The sequence below is a fragment of the Phacochoerus africanus genome, chromosome X, assembly GCF_016906955.1.
Source record: "Phacochoerus africanus isolate WHEZ1 chromosome X, ROS_Pafr_v1, whole genome shotgun sequence".
NCBI classification, from domain to species: Eukaryota; Metazoa; Chordata; class Mammalia; order Artiodactyla; family Suidae; genus Phacochoerus; species Phacochoerus africanus.
The window spans coordinates 30,151,132-30,172,109 of record NC_062560.1 but is presented as its reverse complement, the minus strand read 5'-3'; the positions used below and the strand labels follow the sequence as shown (position 1 = coordinate 30,172,109).

The window sequence follows — 20,978 nt, the reverse complement described above, 5'->3', positions numbered from 1 at the left end:
ATAAAATCATATGCAAGTCACTGCCTTTCAAACTGATGCTGAAGGTTAATTAGAAAATGTACTTAATTATTTATAGTGCACAGATGAGTCCCAGATACTTTCAGTGTCCAAGTACAGTGTAAACAGAAAATCTAAGAGATTTACACTAGGAAGACAATAGTTCTTCACATATTAATTTATTGATTTAATGGAATCCCTATTAAAGTCCCCAGTGAGATTTATTTTGTAACTTGACTAAATGATACTTGGTATATAAATTAGCATAGCTAAAATAGGAGAGGGGTTTCACCTAGCAGGAATTAAACATACTTTCAACTGGACTGGACTGGTTGAAGTATTTGCATTGTTGTTGCAAAAATCTACAGTATATCTGCAAATAGAGCCTTACTACATATAAAACACAAAATATAATAAATAAATCACTAAAAATTGTTACAGAATAGATTATGCTGGGAAAAGAGATCAATTTCTGAAAAAGCCCTTCAAGATCAGAAACTCAACTATATCAGTGTAACATGGATTAAGCATTTAGGTTTGTTTGTTTTATTTTCAAAAAATAAATCTATAAGGATCCATAATAAAGTAAGGACAAATATTTAAACAATTATAGGGTGATCACAATTTTCAGAGTAGTATCAATGAAAGAAATAACAAAGAAATTGATGAAATTTTATTTATAAATAAATATTTTTAAAATTATAAAAGTAAAGCTATAAAAAATATTCTTAATATATATATTTTTCAGTGAAAAGAGCTCTTATAAGCAAATAAGAAAACACTGAGAAAAAATGGGCAACAGACATAGCAGACGATTGAGAGTAAAACAGAAATGCCAAGTATACACATGCATACAAAATGGTTTAACTTTTCTAGTAAAAAAATATTAAAAAACCCATGACAAACTTTTGTCATCTGTCAAGTATATAATGTTCAATAATGGTAAAAGCATGTTAAGACTTTCGTATTTGTATAATTTTTTCATTTATATTTTTGTAACTATTCATGGATGCATATGCATATTCTTGCTCCATTACAAAGGAAATTAACAATCTGTATCTGAATTCTTAATATTCTCATTGTTAACTTTTCTTCCTTACTCTGAGGAAATTAGCAGATACATGAGCCAAAATGTATAAACAAATGTATTTGTTATAGGCTTATTTATTATGAAAAATTGGAACCAAACTAAATGCCTAATAACAAAACAATGGTAAAATATGGTATACTCATATATGGCTTATTACTCAGATCTTAAAAATCAGTTTTTCAACTGTAATTAATGACCTAAGGAAATACTCACAATAGCAGATTTAGTGAAAAAATATGTACAAAGTGTTTATATAGAGTTTGATCCAAATTAAATATAAAAATCTCAATTATAATGAATAAGTATATCTCTTATTCTTGGTTAGATATTCTTGAAAGGAAAAAATATACAAGTAGTTAATTTGAGATATGTTTGAAGTGAAGATGGAGGTATTTCATTTTAGACTTTTACTCTAGGTTTGGAGTATTGTTGTTTGTTTGGTTGGTTTTTGATATTACTTTTTCCTGCTCTTCAAGCTTTTATTTGTTGAATTTGGGGTTTTTTTCATCCCTGAAATTGTCAGTTTCTAGATTAAGTTTGAGAAAAGTCTTACCCATAATCTGTCCAGATTTTGCAGACATAATAAGTTTTTAACAAGGTTTTACTTAACTAAGATGAGGAAGATTGATAGAAATAAGGTTGCTCTCAGCATATGCAGCATTGCACAAGCTGATCTAGAATCAAATGTTAAAGGAGACAAAGATTTGCAAAGAGTGTAGAAAAGAGAGAAAGATGAGATAGACTGACAAATACCCTTGAAACCTCGACCCAAAGATTTGAACCGGCTTAGAAATTCTAAACAAATAAAAGATGTCTATAGTGGGATTGGTCCTCTTTCTGAATTGCTTCTAAGTCCAGAGTTTCAGGAAAAATGATATTATTGCACATTCTAAAACAAGCTGCCAATAGTTGAGACCAGCCACTTCCCAGTTTGATGACAAGTAGCAGTGATGTTATGTCTACTGTCAGTGATTTCCAACTTCTTCTGTACCTCATATCAGGTCAATGGCAACAGAACTCAGCTGAGATGGAAGAGTTAGCTCTGTGGGAAATGCAGTGCTTACAGTAGGAGTAATTCCCTCTCTTATCCCCTTACCCCTCTCTAATCAAAGGAAGGAGCTTCAGGATAATCATGAAAAAAACAATATGAAGACTACAAGAATGGCAAACCATGTTCTCCTATAGCTGAGTATTTGTTGAACCGAAGAACTCCTTCACATACCTGTGTAGCTTGGGGAGTGGGGGGGGCAGAAGAACACCCTAAGCTTTTCTTTGGCTTTCCATGTCAAAAATGGCAGGGTGGGGGAAGGGCAGGATCTACAGGTTACCCATCCATAGGAAATCAATGAATGACTCTGAAATGGACTTTTTCTTCTTTTATTTTTTTCAATTTAAATAAGCAAATGGGAGTGAGCTCCTATTGTGGCTCAGTAGGTTGTGAACTCAACTAGTATCCATGAGGATGCAGGTTTGATCCCTGGCCTCCCTCAGTGGGTTAAGGATCTGGCATTGCCATGAGCTGTGGTATAGGTTACTGACATGGCTCAGACCCCATGTTGCTCTGGCTGTGGTATAGGCTGGCAGTTGCAGTTCTAATTAGACCCTTAGCCTGAGAACTTTATAAATAAGCAAGTGGGAGAATTGTCTATCATTAACCTGAAAATAAAGAAAGAGTGGACTCAGAATATGCCATATATGAAGTATACATTATGAGTTCAAAGGCTAGTTGATTATGTTTCATCCACCAACTCATTGCTGATGACTCTCAAGTCAGAATTTCCAGCTCTCCCCTCTCCTCTGAGCTGTAGACCTCTATATTTTTTAACTAGTAATTTCTCCTAAATATGCAATACAATTAAATGTGCTCTCACCTGGAGTAAATACTGTCTATTCAGCCAGATAAGATGGGATCATTCCTGGGCCAGATGTAATTGGTTGAACAGGTGAAGAGCACAGACTCTGGACCTAGATGACCCAGGACTGAATGCTGAATTGACCACTTATTAGCTGTTTAATCTTGAACAAAACACTAAGCCTCATTTTCTTCCATCTGTAGATGAGGAAAGACTAGTACACAAGTCATAGTAGTAATGTGCCAAGTTCATACTTGATTCACTGGCTGCCGTATAGAAAACATTTAAAAATTATTAGCTACCAATGCTAACCTCTGGCCTTTTATCTGCAAGTCCTACGGAATCTCCTACATTTTAAATTTAGCCTGTCTTCTTTTCCCTCGCTACATGTTCGTGATTTGGACCTTCATTACATGATCATTTTGCCTACTATGATTGTTTCATACTTGATTCCTCAGTCTCTTGTCTTACCACCCTTGTCCACATCCATTCTCCACAGATTATCCAGAGTGAGTGGATGAAAGAAATCTTTCTCTACTCAAAACCTTTGAGTAGTTCACCTCATGGAGATTAAAATAAAACTTTCTAACCACTTCAAAACCCTGCCTCTAGTCACCTCACCAGCTTCATCTCCTGACCATTCTTTCCTAAATCTCGAATACATCAATAACCAGCAATGTCAACACTAGGCATTGATGTAGGCATCCTTACTTTACATGTACAAGAGCAGCCAAAATATTTGTCATTGGCAGAAACTCATGTAATCAAACATCAATTCCCATAGAAATTAATGCCAAATTTTTATTGCCTCTATTCACAGAAAATAAGCTCAAGCATCAGGCAGATAATGCCAATAATAATATCCACGCATAATTACAATCTAAAGGTAACAGTAAACTATCATTGCACTATGATTTTTTTTTAAATTCTGAAATTGCCAGTAATATGGTAGCAGCCAAAAGAACCCGAGTCATTATATCAATGGTGGTAGGCTATGCAAATTAACCAAAATTTCTTTCCTTCTAAGCTGCACATTCTATTACATTAGTATCACTGAAATCAGCATGAGTTTTATAATTTCTGCTGGCCAGGCCTCATGTGGTTTAGAATATCCAAGAAATAGAAGTCAAGCCCCGTTAAGAAGTGCTACTTTGCCAATACTCTAGGTATCACAGAAGATGACATTGTATGGAAAAATACTGATATCAGTTACTCTAAAGGGAAAAGTTTTAGGAGACTCAGACTCTAAATATGAGGAAATATTAAGAATACCTCACCAGTTTTTTTTCATTTGTATTTTACTTTTTTATGCATATGCAAGAGGAACATAAAACAAAAATATAAATATTAAAAAACCAATTTCTTAATAAAATAAAACCTCTAAGTAATAAATGTCATTGTTTAATGAGCATTCCCCACTCCAACCCACATTCTAGTAATATTCACACTGGTATCATATGACCTACATCTGAAAGTGTCTTTCATTTGGTGGAATAATGTAGTACACACTGGTGAGTAACTTAGATCATGTTTTAGAATAAGTATTGCAAATAGGAAAGATTCTTTTAAAACACAGACATAAAAGATTGAAAAGAATGATGACTATATTCATTCATTCATGCCACAGTTATTTACTTAGCATCTATTCTGTGTCTGACATTGTTCCAGGAGCAAGGATAACAGTATTCAATAAGACAGACACAATCTTTGCCCTCAGGAAGCTTAATTTCCTATGTGTGAGATAGTAAATACACAAAATAACCAATTATAGTATATGGCAGTTTTAATCAATAAAAAGATAAACCAGGGAGAAGGAACAGAAATTTGAGAGGAGAGGTGTAATTTTAAGTAGGGTCATCAGGGAAGACTCTCTGGAGGTAAGGGAACCAGCCATGTTTGATTTGTTGGGGAAGATTGTTCTCACATAAAGAAACAGGAAGTACAAAAGCTTAGAAGCAAGGACCCATCCACTATATTTGAGGAGTGCAGCAAGGAAGCTAGTGGGTTTCAAGAGGATAAGAGAGAGCGAGAGTAGATGGAAATGAAGTCAGAGAGGTAAGGAGAGAGGGAATCAGAGATTTTATAGATCACTGCTTTTCCAATAGAAAAATAAGGTGCACCACATAGGTAATTTTAAATTTTCTAATTGCTTCATTTTTTAAAAAGTAGGAACATGTGAGATGAATATATTTTATTTAATGCAGCATATTAAAAATATTATCGTTTTGACTTGTACATGATATTAAAAGTACTGATGAGATGTTTTATATTCTTTTTTAATATTTTAAAAAGTGTTTCATTTTATAGCAGTTTTAGGTTCACAGCAATATTGAGTATAAGGTAGAGAGATTATTTTTTTGCACTGTCTTTGAAATCTGGTGTTCATTTTACACTTGCAGCACATCTCAGTTCCCCCTTGTAGCTCAGTAGCTACATGTGAAGATGCCTAGTATATTGAACAGCACAGATCTAGACCCTCATGAAATGATGTAATGACTTTGGCTTTTGATGTGACTGAATGGGGAAGCAATAGAAGAGTTCTGAGTCTAACAATGATATAATATGACTTGAGTTTTCACAGGATCTCATAATATGACTTGGGTTTTTAATAGGATCTACTGCTTTAAGAATAGACAAGGAAGAGAATGTCTTCTCATGTGCCCCAGACAGACTTTGGACAAGCTTCCATCAAAGAGCTAAGCTGACTATAGACAAGCATAAATCCAATGACCCGATCTGGTTTGGGGAATTAGTGTAACTGTGGTTCTCTTAAAGCCCTGGCTTTACACAAGCAGTGAATAAGAAGTCTTTTCATGCTTCAGGATTCAGGTAGAACATTATCTTCTCTGGGATATCTCCTATGCCCTGCCCAGAAATAACTTGTCCTCCACAATATTCCATCATTGTCCTAGATTTACATGCTTGTTACCTCTCATGGACTGTAGGATCCTCAATGAAAGGTACATAACATATCAATCTTTAATTCTAATGCCCCATAGAGTTCCTGGAAGTTAATGAGTCCTTAATAAATATTGTTAATTTGAAGCAAAAAAAAATCAGCTAAATAACCCCCAAATGGAAATAACTCAAATGTTCACCAACAGAGATGTGTATTTATACAATTCAATACTATACAGCTAGGAAGATAAACTACACACAATTGGATGATGATTGTAAATATTATGTTGAGTGAAAGACAATGTATATGATTCCATATATATAATGTCCTATACAAGCAAAATAATAAAAGTTGACAGGATTCTGATTACACTTGGAGGTAGAGACTACAAGGGCCTAGAGAGGGCCTCTGGGCTTCTGATAACATTCTGTTCCTTTTCTGGTTCTTTGGTATATCCATTTTTTGAAAACTCTATTGAGACATATGGTTATATGCATAGTATACTTCAATTAAAAGCTTATATACAAGATACATATAGCTCCCAAAAGGGAACAAAACAAATAATTGTAAATTATTTTAAGTGCAGCCCATTTTGCTCAGCTGTAAGTGTTATGATTCAATCCTTAAGAATAAATTTATGGCTAATTGAGCAACATACAATATATGTGTTTTTATAATTAAAAACTTCCACTAGTACAACATATGGTAAGTATTTTAAATCAATTTCCCTCTTTCCTCAAAAAAGATTGTGAGTCATAATTTGGAAAACATCTTAACATGCAATAATTCAGTGTTTTTAACTCCCTTGTTTTTACTTTTATCCTACAATTTGCCATAAAGTTGTATTTCATTTAAGTATTTTAAAACAAGCAACTTCATATTATACACTTATTCTAGTGAAGTTGTGCTCACCTGGGGATAGTTTTTTTCTTCAAGGTATTATTTGACAGTGCCTCAAGGCATTTTTGCTTGGCACAACTGGGTGGAGGCTACTGGCATACTAGTGGTGGAATGCCAGGGATACCACTCAACCTCCTACAATGCCCAGAGTAGCCCATCGCAGCTAAGAATTACCCAACCTTAAATGTCAGTGGTGCTGAGGTTCAGAAATACTGCTCTAGTTTAATAACATAATATTGTTGCAATTTTAAAATTGGAATTTTTTCTGGACTAATTTTAATATCTTCTTTTAGAGATTTTTGATATTGAAATGATCTGTGAACAAATTTTCTTTCAAAACCGTATATCGTTACCATGTTTTATATTGCTTATTTTTGGAAAGCATGTGCCTTTTTTTAGTTTTCTTTTTAAAAAGTTACAGAAAAATTTTGTTTATAAAAGTATTATTTCATTCTTCTATCTCCAGGCTAGAAGAACAAAAAAATATCTTGTCAGAATTTCAAAGAGATTTAAATGAATTTGTTTTATGGCTGGAAGAAGCAGACAACATTACTAGTGTTGCACTTGAGCCTGGAAATGAGCAGCAACTAAAAGAAAAACTTGAAGAAGTCAAGGTAATTTTGTTTTCTAAAATCACCCAGGGCCTACTTGTATAAAGAGTATATGAACCTATTTTTTAGTGTATTAATCATTGGTTTTCTGCCCATTAGGTTATTTACAGTTCCTCAGTAGTTTTCCTCACAACTTTATTTTGTCTTAATCCAGTGTTTCTTAATGAGTATATATACATTTTTAAAAGTGTGTATGGGATGTGTATGTGTGTAAAATGGATAGTAGTATTTCTTAAATTAATTTGAAATTAATTTTAGACTTAATGGAGGATTCCACAGCTCCAAATTATTTCAAAAACTGATGAGAATTCTTTATAGAAATGAATCTCATTTCTTAGGGAAGATCTTAATTGCTAAATCAATCTCACTACTTCAGCCTCTAATTAAAGGCATTCAATTTGCCTGAAGCAATGTTTTGGTTTGGTTTGGTTTTTTCTTGGAGGGTGGGGAGTGGTGGTTCACTTTCAATACTGATTGAATAGACTTCAGTTTATTCAAGTGTCTTTTCATGCCTACATACTGTGATGTCTGCTTATTACTGATTACCTCACATGGCTGAGATGCTTTGATTGTGCAGTTGGATTAATTTTCATGGTTTTAATTTTAGCAAAAAAAAAATCTTTTGGATCTGTTTTACTTTCATTCTTGAAGGGAAAGGGAAAGGAAAATTAATACTCAATCATCCCCTATTATGTACTAATTATTAAATATGTTTACATCTACTATTTTGTTTAATCTTATCAAACTTTCAAAATCATAGTTATTATCCTCATTTTATAAGGTCACACAATCAAAGGGAAATGGAATCACTTCTTTATCAATGATTCAGTAGGTTTGCATATGCAAATTATACTCCAATGTCAACTATTTATTTCTGTAAAATAAGAAATTTGTACTTGAACAGTGGATAAAGTATAAAAATAAAAATATGGTTTAATTAATTAAACAAATATTGAACACCTACTGTATATCAGATATTGCACTAGGTATTTGAGAGTTGAAAATAAATTTTTGATCCATAGTTCATTTGAAGATGGTTATGTCATGGAAAAATAAAATCAGTCTTTTCATGAAAATTCATCTTTCCTAAATGTATTCGGTGTCATATACAGCAATATAATTGATAATTCAGTTAAGAGACATATTTGGTAGCATTCACCCTTATTAATAATTATGCACCGATTTCCTTTTTTCCTTAGTCTAGATCAGCGCCATCCAATGGAATTTTCTCTGATGACGGAATTGTTCTACATTATCAATTTTAGTAACCACTAGCTGTATGTGCATTTTGAGTGCTTGAAAGGTGGACGATGTGACTGAAGAACTGAGTTTTTAATTTTATTGAATGTTAATTAGTTTAAATATAAATAGCCTCATGTGGCTAGTGGTACTGCTTTGAACACTGCAACTATAGGTAACAAAAATAAATAAAAAAAAACAGTCAATAACACTATGATGGTTATGTACATCATGAGAAAGGGCATTTTTAGTGTGATGTTAAATGAATAACAGGGATTTAGGGATGTGAAGTTGTCAAAATTAAGGGCTATTAAATGAAACAACCCAAGTTTACATCACAACTCTGTTGCTTGCTGTATTTGTGTCCTTGGACCTGGTATTTAACCTCTTTGCTGGTTTTTAACCTCTTTGCCTCAGTTTCCTTCTGTATAAGAGGGTGATTATAGGCTCTGCCTCATAGATTTATTATATAAAAATTGACTAAGGTAATTATGTGAAATTATGTTATAACTTGGAGACTTAATTCCTCAAAGGATGATTAAATTTATCCAGATTGTTCTATTTTAGATAAGCAATGTTGTCCTACTGTATAGCACAGGGAACTATATCCGGTCTCTTAGGATACACCATGATGGAAGATAATATAAGAAAGGAAATGTGTGTGTGTATATATATATATATGACTGGGTCACTTTGCTGTATAGTTGAAATGGCACAACATTATAAATCAACTGTTACATATATACATACACATATATATGTATGTATATAAAATATGTAGAGAGAGGTATAGTCTTTACACTGTTCGGGGTATTGTGTTAGAGCTCATTGTGCTGCTTAACATTTTTCACTAGAAAAAAAAAATCTCTGATTGAGATATTCTGACCCTTTTTAGGATAGCCTGCTTTACTGGTGAGCAGGTGTTTTAGTCCACCAGATCTCTGCCCTGTAGAAAATTTGGTATTTGAGTTATAGGTGGGCCTTCCAGTCCTGCTTCATTTTGATAGACTAATCAATAGAGGCAAAGACAAAGTAGTTGGCATTGTGCTGTAATTCATTTTAAACGTTGTTGCATTTGTCTATTTCAGTTACTGGCTGAAGAGTTGCCCCTGCGCCAGGGAATTCTAAAACAATTAAATGAAACTGGAGGAACAGTGCTTGTAAGTGCTCCCATAAGCCCAGAAGAGCAAGATAAAATTGAAAATAAGCTCAAGCAGACAAATCTTCAGTGGATAAAGGTTAGACATTAACAACTTTCCATCACATATGTTAAATGCTACAAGCCTTTGTATTTTTTTTTCATGATGCTTAATTGGTGGGGGTGAGGGAGGGGGGCTGGTTTTGTGAATTGTTATTTTTTAGTGCTTTTTTTTTACCTGACCATGTGATTTGGCTGTATGATTTGTTGTGAATGGAAGGAATGATGATGGTGAATGACAGTACATTAATGACCAAATGACAAGGTATACACCATTATTACTGTACATGAATTATCCTAAAGAAATAGACTGAAAAAGAGATCAAGTAATTAATTCAGTGTTCAGGTATGTATTGACAATATTTAAGCAAGATGGATGTGGTCCAGCTCAACAAGCATCATAAATCAAAATTACTTATCCTTACTATAATTCAGACTTAATCAATGATTAATATATGCTAAACTTCTCCAAAAGGTGTTTTATTTATTTATTATTATTTATTTACATATTTACTTTCTCGTGAGTTTTCTCTTGCTACCTTGGTTACTTTTTAAATCTAATATTTTCAAATTAATGAATACTTATTCTTTAAAACCAAGTGGGGCATATAAACTTATAATGAAAAGCAACATCAGTTGATTCATCACTATTTATTGAAAAATAATCTTCTTCCCACTGTAATGCTATGGAAATTTTTATCATAAGTCAAATGAACATGTATGTATAAATCTGTTCCATATTCTCTACTTGCTTCCATTTGATTATCTTTGTATTTCAGCTAGTACCATACTGGCTTAATAACAATCAACTTTAAATATCTTTATTTAGATATAACTTATATATCATACACTTTATTCATTTCAAAGAATATAATTCAAGAGTTTGGTATATTTACTTTCAATTGTAGTGAAATATATTTAATGGAAAATTTATCATTTTTAACAGATTATAACTGTATATATGTTTATATATATACCTATATATGCATAAGCATGTACACATACATAGATATGCATACATATGTATACATATATATATATATACACACATATACATATATAGATAAAAACACATATATGTGTTTTTTAATTTAAAATGTTGGGGTCTGAGAGTATAAATCCTCCAACTTTGATCTTAGTCCAGATTGCTTTTACTATTTTTTCATTCTTTAGTTTACCAATAAGTTTTAGAACCAATTTCTCAATTTTTATCAAAGCCTGCCAGGATATTGATTTGAATCGTGTTGAATTTATAGATCATTTAACCTTTTTTACAATATTGAGTCATCAAATCCATGTAAATCATACACCCATTCTTTATTTAGGTCTTCTTTAATAGCTTTTTAGAAATATTTTCCAGTTTTAAATCCAGAGGACCTACATATGTTTTATCTCAGATATTTGATATTTTGATCCTATTATAAATGAGATTCATTTTGACTTGATTTTCTTTTTATTGCTGGTGTATAAAAATAGAATATTTTTTACATTAAACACACATCCAGTGTCCTTGCTAAATTCACTTACTAGTATTGATTGCGTGTGAAACATTTTGAAATTTTTTAATGTGCACAATCATGTCATCAAATAGAGGTGGTTTATCTGTCAATCCTTATGATTTTAATTATTTTTGCAAAAACTAGGGCCTCTAAAACAATGTTTAATGGAAGTGATGATAATCCCTGTTTCAGGTGGAAAGCTTTCAGTAATTGATCACTAAATATGATGCTTCTTGTAGGACTTTTTGTAGATACACCTAATCAAATTAAGGAATTTCTCCTTATTCCCAGTTTCTCACCTTTTTATTGTGAATAGTTATTAAACATATTCATATGTTTTCTCTGCATTTATTAAAATTATTCTGTGTTTTTTTTTTTCTCCTCTGAATGTGATAAATCACAGCCACTGTTTTTGGAATGTGAAATTACTCTAGGATTCCAGAAATAAATCCTATTGGTCATAATGTCTTATACATTTTGTGGATTGCTAGATTCAGTTTTCCAATATGTCCTTTAGGATTTTTATATTTTTGTTCATGACAGGAAAACATCTGTAATTTTTTTTTCATAAACCTTCTAAAGTTTAGATAGCAGTGTTAGACTAGTCTTATGAAACAATTTGAGAAGTACTCTTTTTCATTGTTCTGGAATAAATTGTTGAAGCTTGGTATCATTTCTTCTTGATAAGATTGGAAGAATATAGTTGTAAAGCCATCAGTGCATGGGGTATTTTGTTGTTGTTGTTGTTTTGTTGAGAAAGTTTTTGATCATTGGTCAATTTCTTTAATAGATGAAAGGATGATTAGATTTTCATTTCTTTGTGTATCAGGTTTTATAAGTGTGTTCAAGGAATTTGTCCATTTCCATGCCAATGTATCTTTGGCGGCTGCAGATTTTCTTCATAGAGCTAGAGATCCTTTATATATTAAAATAGACCCAAGCTCTAAGTACCTGGGTAGGTCTTGTTGACTGGAATATTTTATTCTATGTGCTAAGGTAGAGAGAGCTGAGTCTCTCGTTGAAAGAGACCTTCAAAGTTTATATGCAGTTTATATGCAAAGTTTATATGCAGTGGGTTTTATTCTAAGGTATTCATACTAAAGCCTGAGATTCCTTCCATATACCAAGTTCCATTTCTTTAGGTAAGAACCACAATTACTGTTTTATTTTTATTTTTGCCTTTAAATAAGTGCTAAGGGAAAACCATTCATTGTGTGATTGTTTTGATAATGAGGCAAATTTCCAAGGAGTTCCCTGGTAGCTCAGGTGGTTAAGGATCTGGCAATGTTACTGCTGTGGCTCAGGTCAATGCTGTGACACTGATTGCATCCCTAGCCCCAGAAATTTCATATGCTATGGGTGTGGCCAAAAAATTGCTATGTACAAACTTTTAGTACCCAAATTTTACATCCTTCTTGTTCCCAAACATCAAGGCATCTTTCATCTAAACACTTTCCAGGTTTTGCCAGGGTCAGATTCCCCTGTACTTAAAGGCTTTTTCTCCCTTACTTCATATGTCCCCATATATACTTTCTCTATATATATGCTTTTTGACCCTCCAAGGATGTTTTGAAACTTCTCATCCACTTTTGACCACAGTTCTACTGCCTTACTGAGCATATTTAATACCTGTTAGCTTTGTTCTATTCAAAATATAAACCAAACTGTAGTCCTTTAAACCAAAAGCAAATCCATGCCAAGAAGATGTTGCAGAACTATAATTTTCATGTAATATAAAATGTCTTCTTTCAAAAATGGAACAATTACCTCTAAAGAATTGCTTGTTATTCATCAGTACCTTAACTAAATTGAGAGGTGTGAAAAAGCTATATAATGGGGAAAGTTTCTGTACATAGATGATTTGAAAAGAAAACAACAGAGACTTAATTTTGAATCATGTCAGGTTATTTATTCTCAAATTGATGAAGCTGGAATTCTTGCAATAGATCAGTTACATGACTGATAAAATATTTGTGAATTGAAATGAGTACCAATGATATGACATTAAATTTAAAATGTGTGTTTTGATCTCTAATTCAAGCAACTATGTATTTGGGAAAAAAAAGTCCCCTTTTATTTTTATATGTCATCACTTGCTTTCAGTTATGTGGATAATCATATTATTTAAATTTTACATTAATTTTTCCTACTGAAAAATGTAAAGTTAATTTCTTTTATGATTTCAAAATAGCTGTGTAAACATACAGATACTTGTAAAAGGAGGGAATGTATTTTCCTAGTAATTAAATTTTATATCAATATAGATTAAAATCATTACTCATAGGAAGAGGACAAAGGGAAAGATACCCCCAAATATTCCACAATATCTCAGTTCATCTTGATATTACAAAATGAAACAAAAATTATAATTGGAGGATATATGTGAGAGCTATCAAAAACACACAAATACAGTTTTGTAAATAGTGAAATGAGTCAAGGGTTTGTTTGGCAACAGTAAAAAGTCAGTTTTTTATTATATAAAATTAAAACTAGGACTATGAATACCATCTTTTGTGGACTTATGTTACTATTTCAGCCATGATATTGGTGTCATCCCAAAATTAAAATTTTCATGCTATGTCTTTGCCACCCAATGTCATAGAAATTGGAATCTTATCCATTAGTCATGTTAAAAATTAATTGCACTTTCTCAATCCCTATGCGACTCTACCCATGTTGGTTTAAATTAAGACCAGGGGGTGGAGCAAGATAGCAGAGGAGTAAGAGGTCACACTCACCTTCTCCCACAAACACATCCAAAACCACATCTATATGTAAAACGACTCACACAGAACATCAACTGAATGCTGGTAGAAGAACTGAAACCTCCAAAAAGGGCAAGAAACTTTTGACATGACTGGGTAGAACAAAAGAAAAAGAGAGAGAGAGAGAGAGAAAAGGAGTCAGGACAGGACTAGCATTCCTGAGAGGGAGCTGTGAAGGAGAAAAAGAACACACATTCTGGGAAGCAGAAAGATCAGCCGAGTCAGAGAGACCTCAAATTTGCCGAGAAAATCACACCAGCTGGACTGAGAACAGCAAAGCAGAGTGAGAGCCACACAGATCATCTGAACCACCGGTAGGACACCACAGCCTGAGACACTTGGGCAGGGGCTAGGCACTGAGACTTAGGCTCTGGAGGTCAGTCCCAGGGAGAGGACTGGGGTTGGCAGGGTGGAGACAGCCTAAGGGGCTAAGGATCAGTGTGCCATGGGCAGGAGAACAGTACACCAAGGGCTGGGGAGGTGAATGCCATGGCAGAGGGAACCTGTGAGAAGGTCCAGACCCACAGGAGAGACAAGGTGCCATTGTTGGGGAAGGCAAGAGGAGGCGGGGCAGACTGCCATAGAAGCTCCCTGCACCCAAGTGTGCACATGCCCGGGGGCTCTCAGAGGGTGGGGTGGCTCTGGTGCAGGCTACTGGTGGCAAAAAGCTCATTTAGGGAGGACTGGGTGCTTCTTGTGCAGGCTACCGGTGGCTAGGCACCTCTTGTGTGGGTTAAGGGAATCAGGGGACTAAGTGTGACGTGATGCCTCTTGCACAATCTATAGGTGGCAGGGACAGACCACAGCAGTCATCTCAGAGGCCAGAGGGAGGCATGGCTTGCTACTACTGGGGGTCTGTGAGTGGGCTCCATCTGAGACCCCGGTCACCTCAGAGGTTGGCAAAAAAGAAAAAGAGGGCACTGAAACCAAGCACCATACACTATTGCTCTCACTCCCCTGGGGAACACACCCGCCCTGCAGCTGCCACTGCCAGATCCTCTGGGAGGCACCCAGATACTTGGTCACTGTCCCTTCCCAAGACCCTACAACTAGGAGCAGCTGAAACAGAACCTCCTGTGTGTTCTAAGTGGGACATGGTGCTTCTTGCGTGGTCTGCAGGTGGTGTGGGTAAACCACCACAGTTATCTCTGACACCAGAGGTGGGTGTGGCCTACTGCCACTGAGGACACCTGAAAAAAAATTACTTGCAGACCCAACCACCTCAGAGGGCACCACAGAAAAGGACATTGCAATGGAACCACCTGTTGTTGATCTCATTCCCCTGGGAACACATCTGCCCTGCTAATGCCACTGCCAAACACTCTGGGCAGTGCCCAGACACTTAACCACTGTCCCTGCGAGGAACCTGCAACTAGGAGCAGTTTGTGCAGCACCTCCTGTGGGGGCTAAGCAAGATGAGGTGCTTCTTGAATGGTCTACAGGGGGCAGGGGAAAATCACTGCACTTATCTCTGGCTCCAGAGGTGGGAGTGGCTTGCCACCACTTGGGATCCATGAACAGACACCATGTGCAACCCCATTCACCTCAAGGACACCACAGAGGAGGGCATTGTGATGGAACACCACCTGTTAGTGCTCTCAAGCCCCTGGGAACACACCTGCCCTGCTGCTGCCACTGCCAAATGCTGTGGGCGATACTCACACCTGATCTCTGTCACCTCCCAGGAACCTGCAACTAGGAGCAGACTGTGCAGCACCTCCTATGTGGGTTAAGTGAGATGGGTTGCTTCATGCAAGGTCTACAGGTGGTGGGGGCAAACCACCACAGTTACTGACTCCAGAGGCAGTTGTGGCCCGCTATCACCAAGGGTCCCTGAACAGGCACCACCTGCACTTCCAATCACCTCAGAGAAGGGCATTGCAATCCAGCACAAGCTGTCATTCCTCTCACTCCCCTGGGAACTAATGCACCCTGTTCTGCTACTGTCAAATGCTCTGGTCAACTTGTAGGTCTACCTAGAATCCATTACCATTTCCCAGGGCCATGCAACTAGAAGTAGCCTGTGCCACCTTCCTGCAGGTCCTTGCTGCTATTGAGAGCCCAGTGAGCAGGCACTGACTGCTGGCCCTACCCATTTCCTCCTCCCTGAAAACACACTGAGCATCCTGGGCATAACAGCCTGCTCACACAAAAGAAAGAGACAGCAAATATTCAAACTCCCACACCAAAAATAAATAACGCCCCCAAAAAATACAAAGGGGTACTCTTGCATAGAAGTTGCCTTATATGACCACAATTTGGCTTCCCCAAACCCTCAGAAAAAGAAAAAACATAAGCAAGATGAAGAAGTATAGAAACCATTCCCAGTAAAAGGAACAGGAGAATTCACCTAAAGCAGTCAACAATGAAACAGACCTCTGCAGTCTGACAGTCATTGAGTTCAAAAGGGAGATACTGAAAATACTGAAGGAATTAAGAGAGGATATGAACAGTAATGCAGATTCCTTTAGAAAGGAACTAGAAAATATAAGGAGGAGCCAAGAAAAACTAGAAAATTCATTTGCTAAAGGCAATAATGAGCAGAATGAATAATGCAGAGGAAGGAATTAGTGACGTGGAAGATAGAATAATGGAAATTACCCAATCAGGACAGCAGACAGAGAACCAAATGAAAAAACATGAAAGCGATATAAGAGACCTATGGGATAATATAAAGTGGACCAATCTATGCATAATAGGACTTCCAGAAGGAGAAGAAAAAAAAAGGGGATTTAAAATATATTTGAGGAAATTATGGCTAAAAACTTTCCAAATATAAAGGCTACTGATATCAAGATATAGAAAGCACAGAGGGCCCCAAACAAGTTGAATGCAAACAGGCCCACACCAAGACATATTATAATAAAAATGGCAAAAGTTAAAGATAAGAGAGGATTCTAAAGGCAGTGAGAAAAGCAAAGTGTTAATTATAAGGAAACCCCCATAAGGCTATCAGCTGATTTCTCTACAGAAACACTACAGGCCAGAAGGGAGTGGAAAGATACATTTAAAGTGCTGAAAGGAAAAAATTTGCAACATAGAATACTCTATGCAGCAAGAATATCATTTAAAATAAAAGGGGAAATAATTTCTCCAGCAAAAAGCTAAAAGAATACAGCAATACTAAACCCATTCTAAAAGAAATACTGAAAGGGCTTCTCTAAATTAAAAAAAAAAGTAAGAAGAATTAGGATGGAGGAAACCAAAATTGGAAAGCAATCCCTTAAATATGCCAGTTTACAGACCAAAACATGAAGATGTTAAAAAAAGAGACATCAAAATCATACAATGTGGGGAAGGAAAGTAAGAAAATATAGATTCTTTTTTTAATTTTAATGATGTATTTGAGCCTATGTGACTATTGGGCTAAAGCAAGCAGATATAGGAAGGGGTTAACATACTTAAAAGGCAAAGCAACCACAAATCAAAACCAAACATTACACTCATACAAACTGCAAAGTACTCAAGCATAAAACAAATGGAAACCATCCAACCAAAAAAAGAAAAGAAGAGAGAAACAAAGAATCAACTGGAAAACAAGTTTAAAATGGCAATAAATACATCTATCAGTAATCACCTTAAATGTCAATGGACTCAAAGCTCCAATCAAAAAACACAGAGTGCACACTGGATAAAAAAGCAAAAACCTTCTATCTGCTGTCTGCAACAAACTCACCTTAGGGCAAAGGACACATATAGATTGAAACAAGGGGATGAGAAAAGATATTTCATGCCAATGGACATAACAGGAAAGCAGGAGTTACAATATTCATATCAGACAAAAAATACTTTAAAATGAAGGCCATAAAGAAAAAGAAGGATAATATTTAATGGTTAAAGGATCCATTCAAGAGGAGGATATTACAATCATCAATATATGTGCCCCTAATATAATAGCACCCAGATACATACAACAAATACTAACATACATAAACAGAGAAATTGATGGGAATACAATCATAGTAGGAGATTTTAACACTCCACTGACATCAATGGACAGATCCTCTAGAAAGAAAAATCAATAAAGCAACAGAGATCCTAAAGGACACAATGGAAAAGTTAGACTTAATTGACATTTTTGGGACATTACATCCAAAATAACCAGAATATACATTCTTCTCAAGTGCACATGGAACATTCTCAAGAATTGATCACATCCTGGGGCACAAAGCTAACTTCAACAAATTAAGAGTCTAGAAATTATTTCAAGTATCTTCTCTGACCACAAAGGCATGAAACTAGAAATCAACCACAGGAAGGGAAATGAGACAAAATTTACTACATGGAGAATAAACAACATGCTACTAAGAAAAACCTCGAGATGAATGATAATGAAGATGAAACCACTCAAAATTTATGGGATGCCACAAAAGCAGTGCTCAGAGGGAAATTCATAGCAATACAGGCGTTCCTCAAAAAAGAAGAAAAATCTCAAATCGACAATTTAAAGCACCACCTAAATGAATTAGAAAAAGAAAAACAAACAAAACCTAAATTCAGCAGAAGGAAGGAAATCATAAAGATCAGAGAGGAAATCAATAAAATAGATATTAAAAAATAGAAAAAAATCAATAAAACTAAGAGCTGGTTATTTGAAAAGATACACAAAATTGACAAACCCCTGGCCAGACTCCCTAAAAAGAGGAGAGAAAAAACCCAAATAAACAAAATCGGAAATGAGAAGGAAGTCAAAACAGATACTACAGAAATACAAAATAACTATGAGGGAATACTTTCAACAATTTCATGCTAACAAATTTGACAACCTAGAAGAAATGGACAACTTTATAGAGACATACAGCCTACCAAAACTGAATCAAGAAGAAAGAGATCACCTGAACAGACCAATCACTTGAAATGAAATTGAATATGTCGTAAAAACACTCCCTACAAATAGAAGTCCAGGACCAGATGGCTTCACAGGAGAATTCTACCAAACATACAAAGAGGGACTTATACCCATCCTCCTTAATCTTTTTCAAAAGGTTGAAGAAGAAGGAACACTCCCAAAGACATTCTATAGCCTATGATGCCACCATCACCCTAATTCCAAAACCAGACAAAAATACCACCAAAAAAAGAAAACTATTAGCCAATATCTTTGTTGAGCATAGACGCAAAAATTCTCAACAAAATTTTAGCCAACCAAATACAACATATAAAAAAGATCTTGCACCACAGCCAGGTGGGATTCATCCCAGGGTCACAAGGATAGTTCAACATATGCAAATCAAACAACGTCATACCCCACATTCAAAAAAGAAAAGTCAAAAACACATGATTATCTCCATAGATGCAGAAAAAACATTTGACAAAGTCCAACATCCATTCACGATCAAAACTCTTACCAAAGTGGGTATAGAGGGAACATACCTCAACATAATCAAAGTCATTTATGACAAACCCACAGCAAATAGAATACTCAATGGGGAAAAGCCAAAAGCCTTCCCACTAAAATCTGGAACAAGACAAGGATGCCCACTCTCATCACTGCTATTCAACATAGTATGGGAAGTCCTAGCCACAGCTACCAGACAAACAAAAGAAATAGAAATTATCCAAATTGGAAGAGAAGAGATAAAACTGTCACTGTACGCAGATGACAGGATAGCATATATAGAAAACCCTAAGGACTCAACCCAAAAACTACTTGAACTGATCAACAAATTCAGCAAAGTAGCAGGATATAAGATTAGCATTCAGAAACCAGTCGCATTTCTGTATATGAGCAACGAAATATTAGAAAAGAAATAAAAAATACAATACCTTTTAAAATTGCACTGCAGAAAAATCAAATACCTAGGAATACACCTGACCAAGGGGGTAAAAGACTCATATGCTGGGGAACTATAAAACATTAATCAAGGAAAGTAAAGAAGATGTAAAGAAATGGAAAGATAGTCCATGCTCCTGGGTTGGAAAAATTAATATTGTAAAAATGGCCATACTCCCCAAAGCAATCTACTATCAAATTAGATTCAATGCAATCTCTATCAAATTTCCCATGACATTTTTCACAGAACTAAAACAGACAGTCCAAAAATTTATATGGAACCACAAAAGACCCAGAATTGGCAAAGCAATTCTGAGGAACAAAAACCAAGCAGGAGGCATAAGTTTCCAGGAAATACTACAAAGCCACAGTCATCAGGACAGTGTGGTACTGGTACCAAAACAGACAGACAGACCAATGGAACAGAATAGAGAACCCAGAAATAAACCCAGACACCTATGATCAATTAATCTCTGACCAAGGAGGCAAGAACATAAAATGGGGACAAGACAGGCTTTTCAGCAAGGGGTGCTGAGAAGTCTGTGACAGCTGCGTGAAAATCAGTGAAACTAGAACACACCCTCACACCATGCACAAAAATAAACTCAAAATGGCTTAAAGACTTAAATATGAGACAAGACACCATCAAACTCCTGGAAGAGAACATAGGCAAAACATTCCCTTACAAATATTTCCTCAGGTCAGTCTCCCAAAGCAACAGAAATAAAAGCAAAAAATAAACCAATGGGACCTAATCAAACTGACAAGCTTTTGCAAAAAGAAAACAAAAAGATAATTTAACAGAATGGGAGAAAATTGTTTCAAATGAGAACTGACAGGGTCCTAATCTCTAAAATACACAAACAACTTATGCCACTAAACAGCAAAAAAGCCAACAACCCAATGGATAAAGGGGCAAAAGACCTGATTAGACATTTCTCCAAGGAAGATGTACAGATGGCCAACAAGCACATGAAAAAATGCTCAACGTCCCTGATTATTAAAGAATTGCAAATCAAAACTACCAGGAGATACCACCTCACACAAGTCAGAATGGCCATCATTCATAAATCCACAAATAACAAATGCTGGAGAGGGTGTGGAGAAAAGGAAACCCTCCTGCACTGTTGGAGGGAATGTAAGCTGGTCCGACC

General features: G+C 35.4%; 1 protein-coding gene across 6 annotated transcripts in view; it reads left to right on the top strand.

The window, feature by feature from the left end:
• The window catches only part of DMD (dystrophin), a 2,144,556-nt gene that overhangs the window by 1,313,991 nt on the left and 809,587 nt on the right, over positions 1-20,978 (top strand). For all 6 annotated transcript variants that reach the window (XM_047764837.1, XM_047764839.1, XM_047764840.1 and 3 more), the window contains 2 exons: positions 7,206-7,353; positions 9,678-9,827. In XM_047764837.1, coding sequence (XP_047620793.1) covers positions 7,206-7,353; positions 9,678-9,827 — 298 coding nt within the window. The remainder of the gene's footprint in view (positions 1-7,205; positions 7,354-9,677; positions 9,828-20,978) is intronic.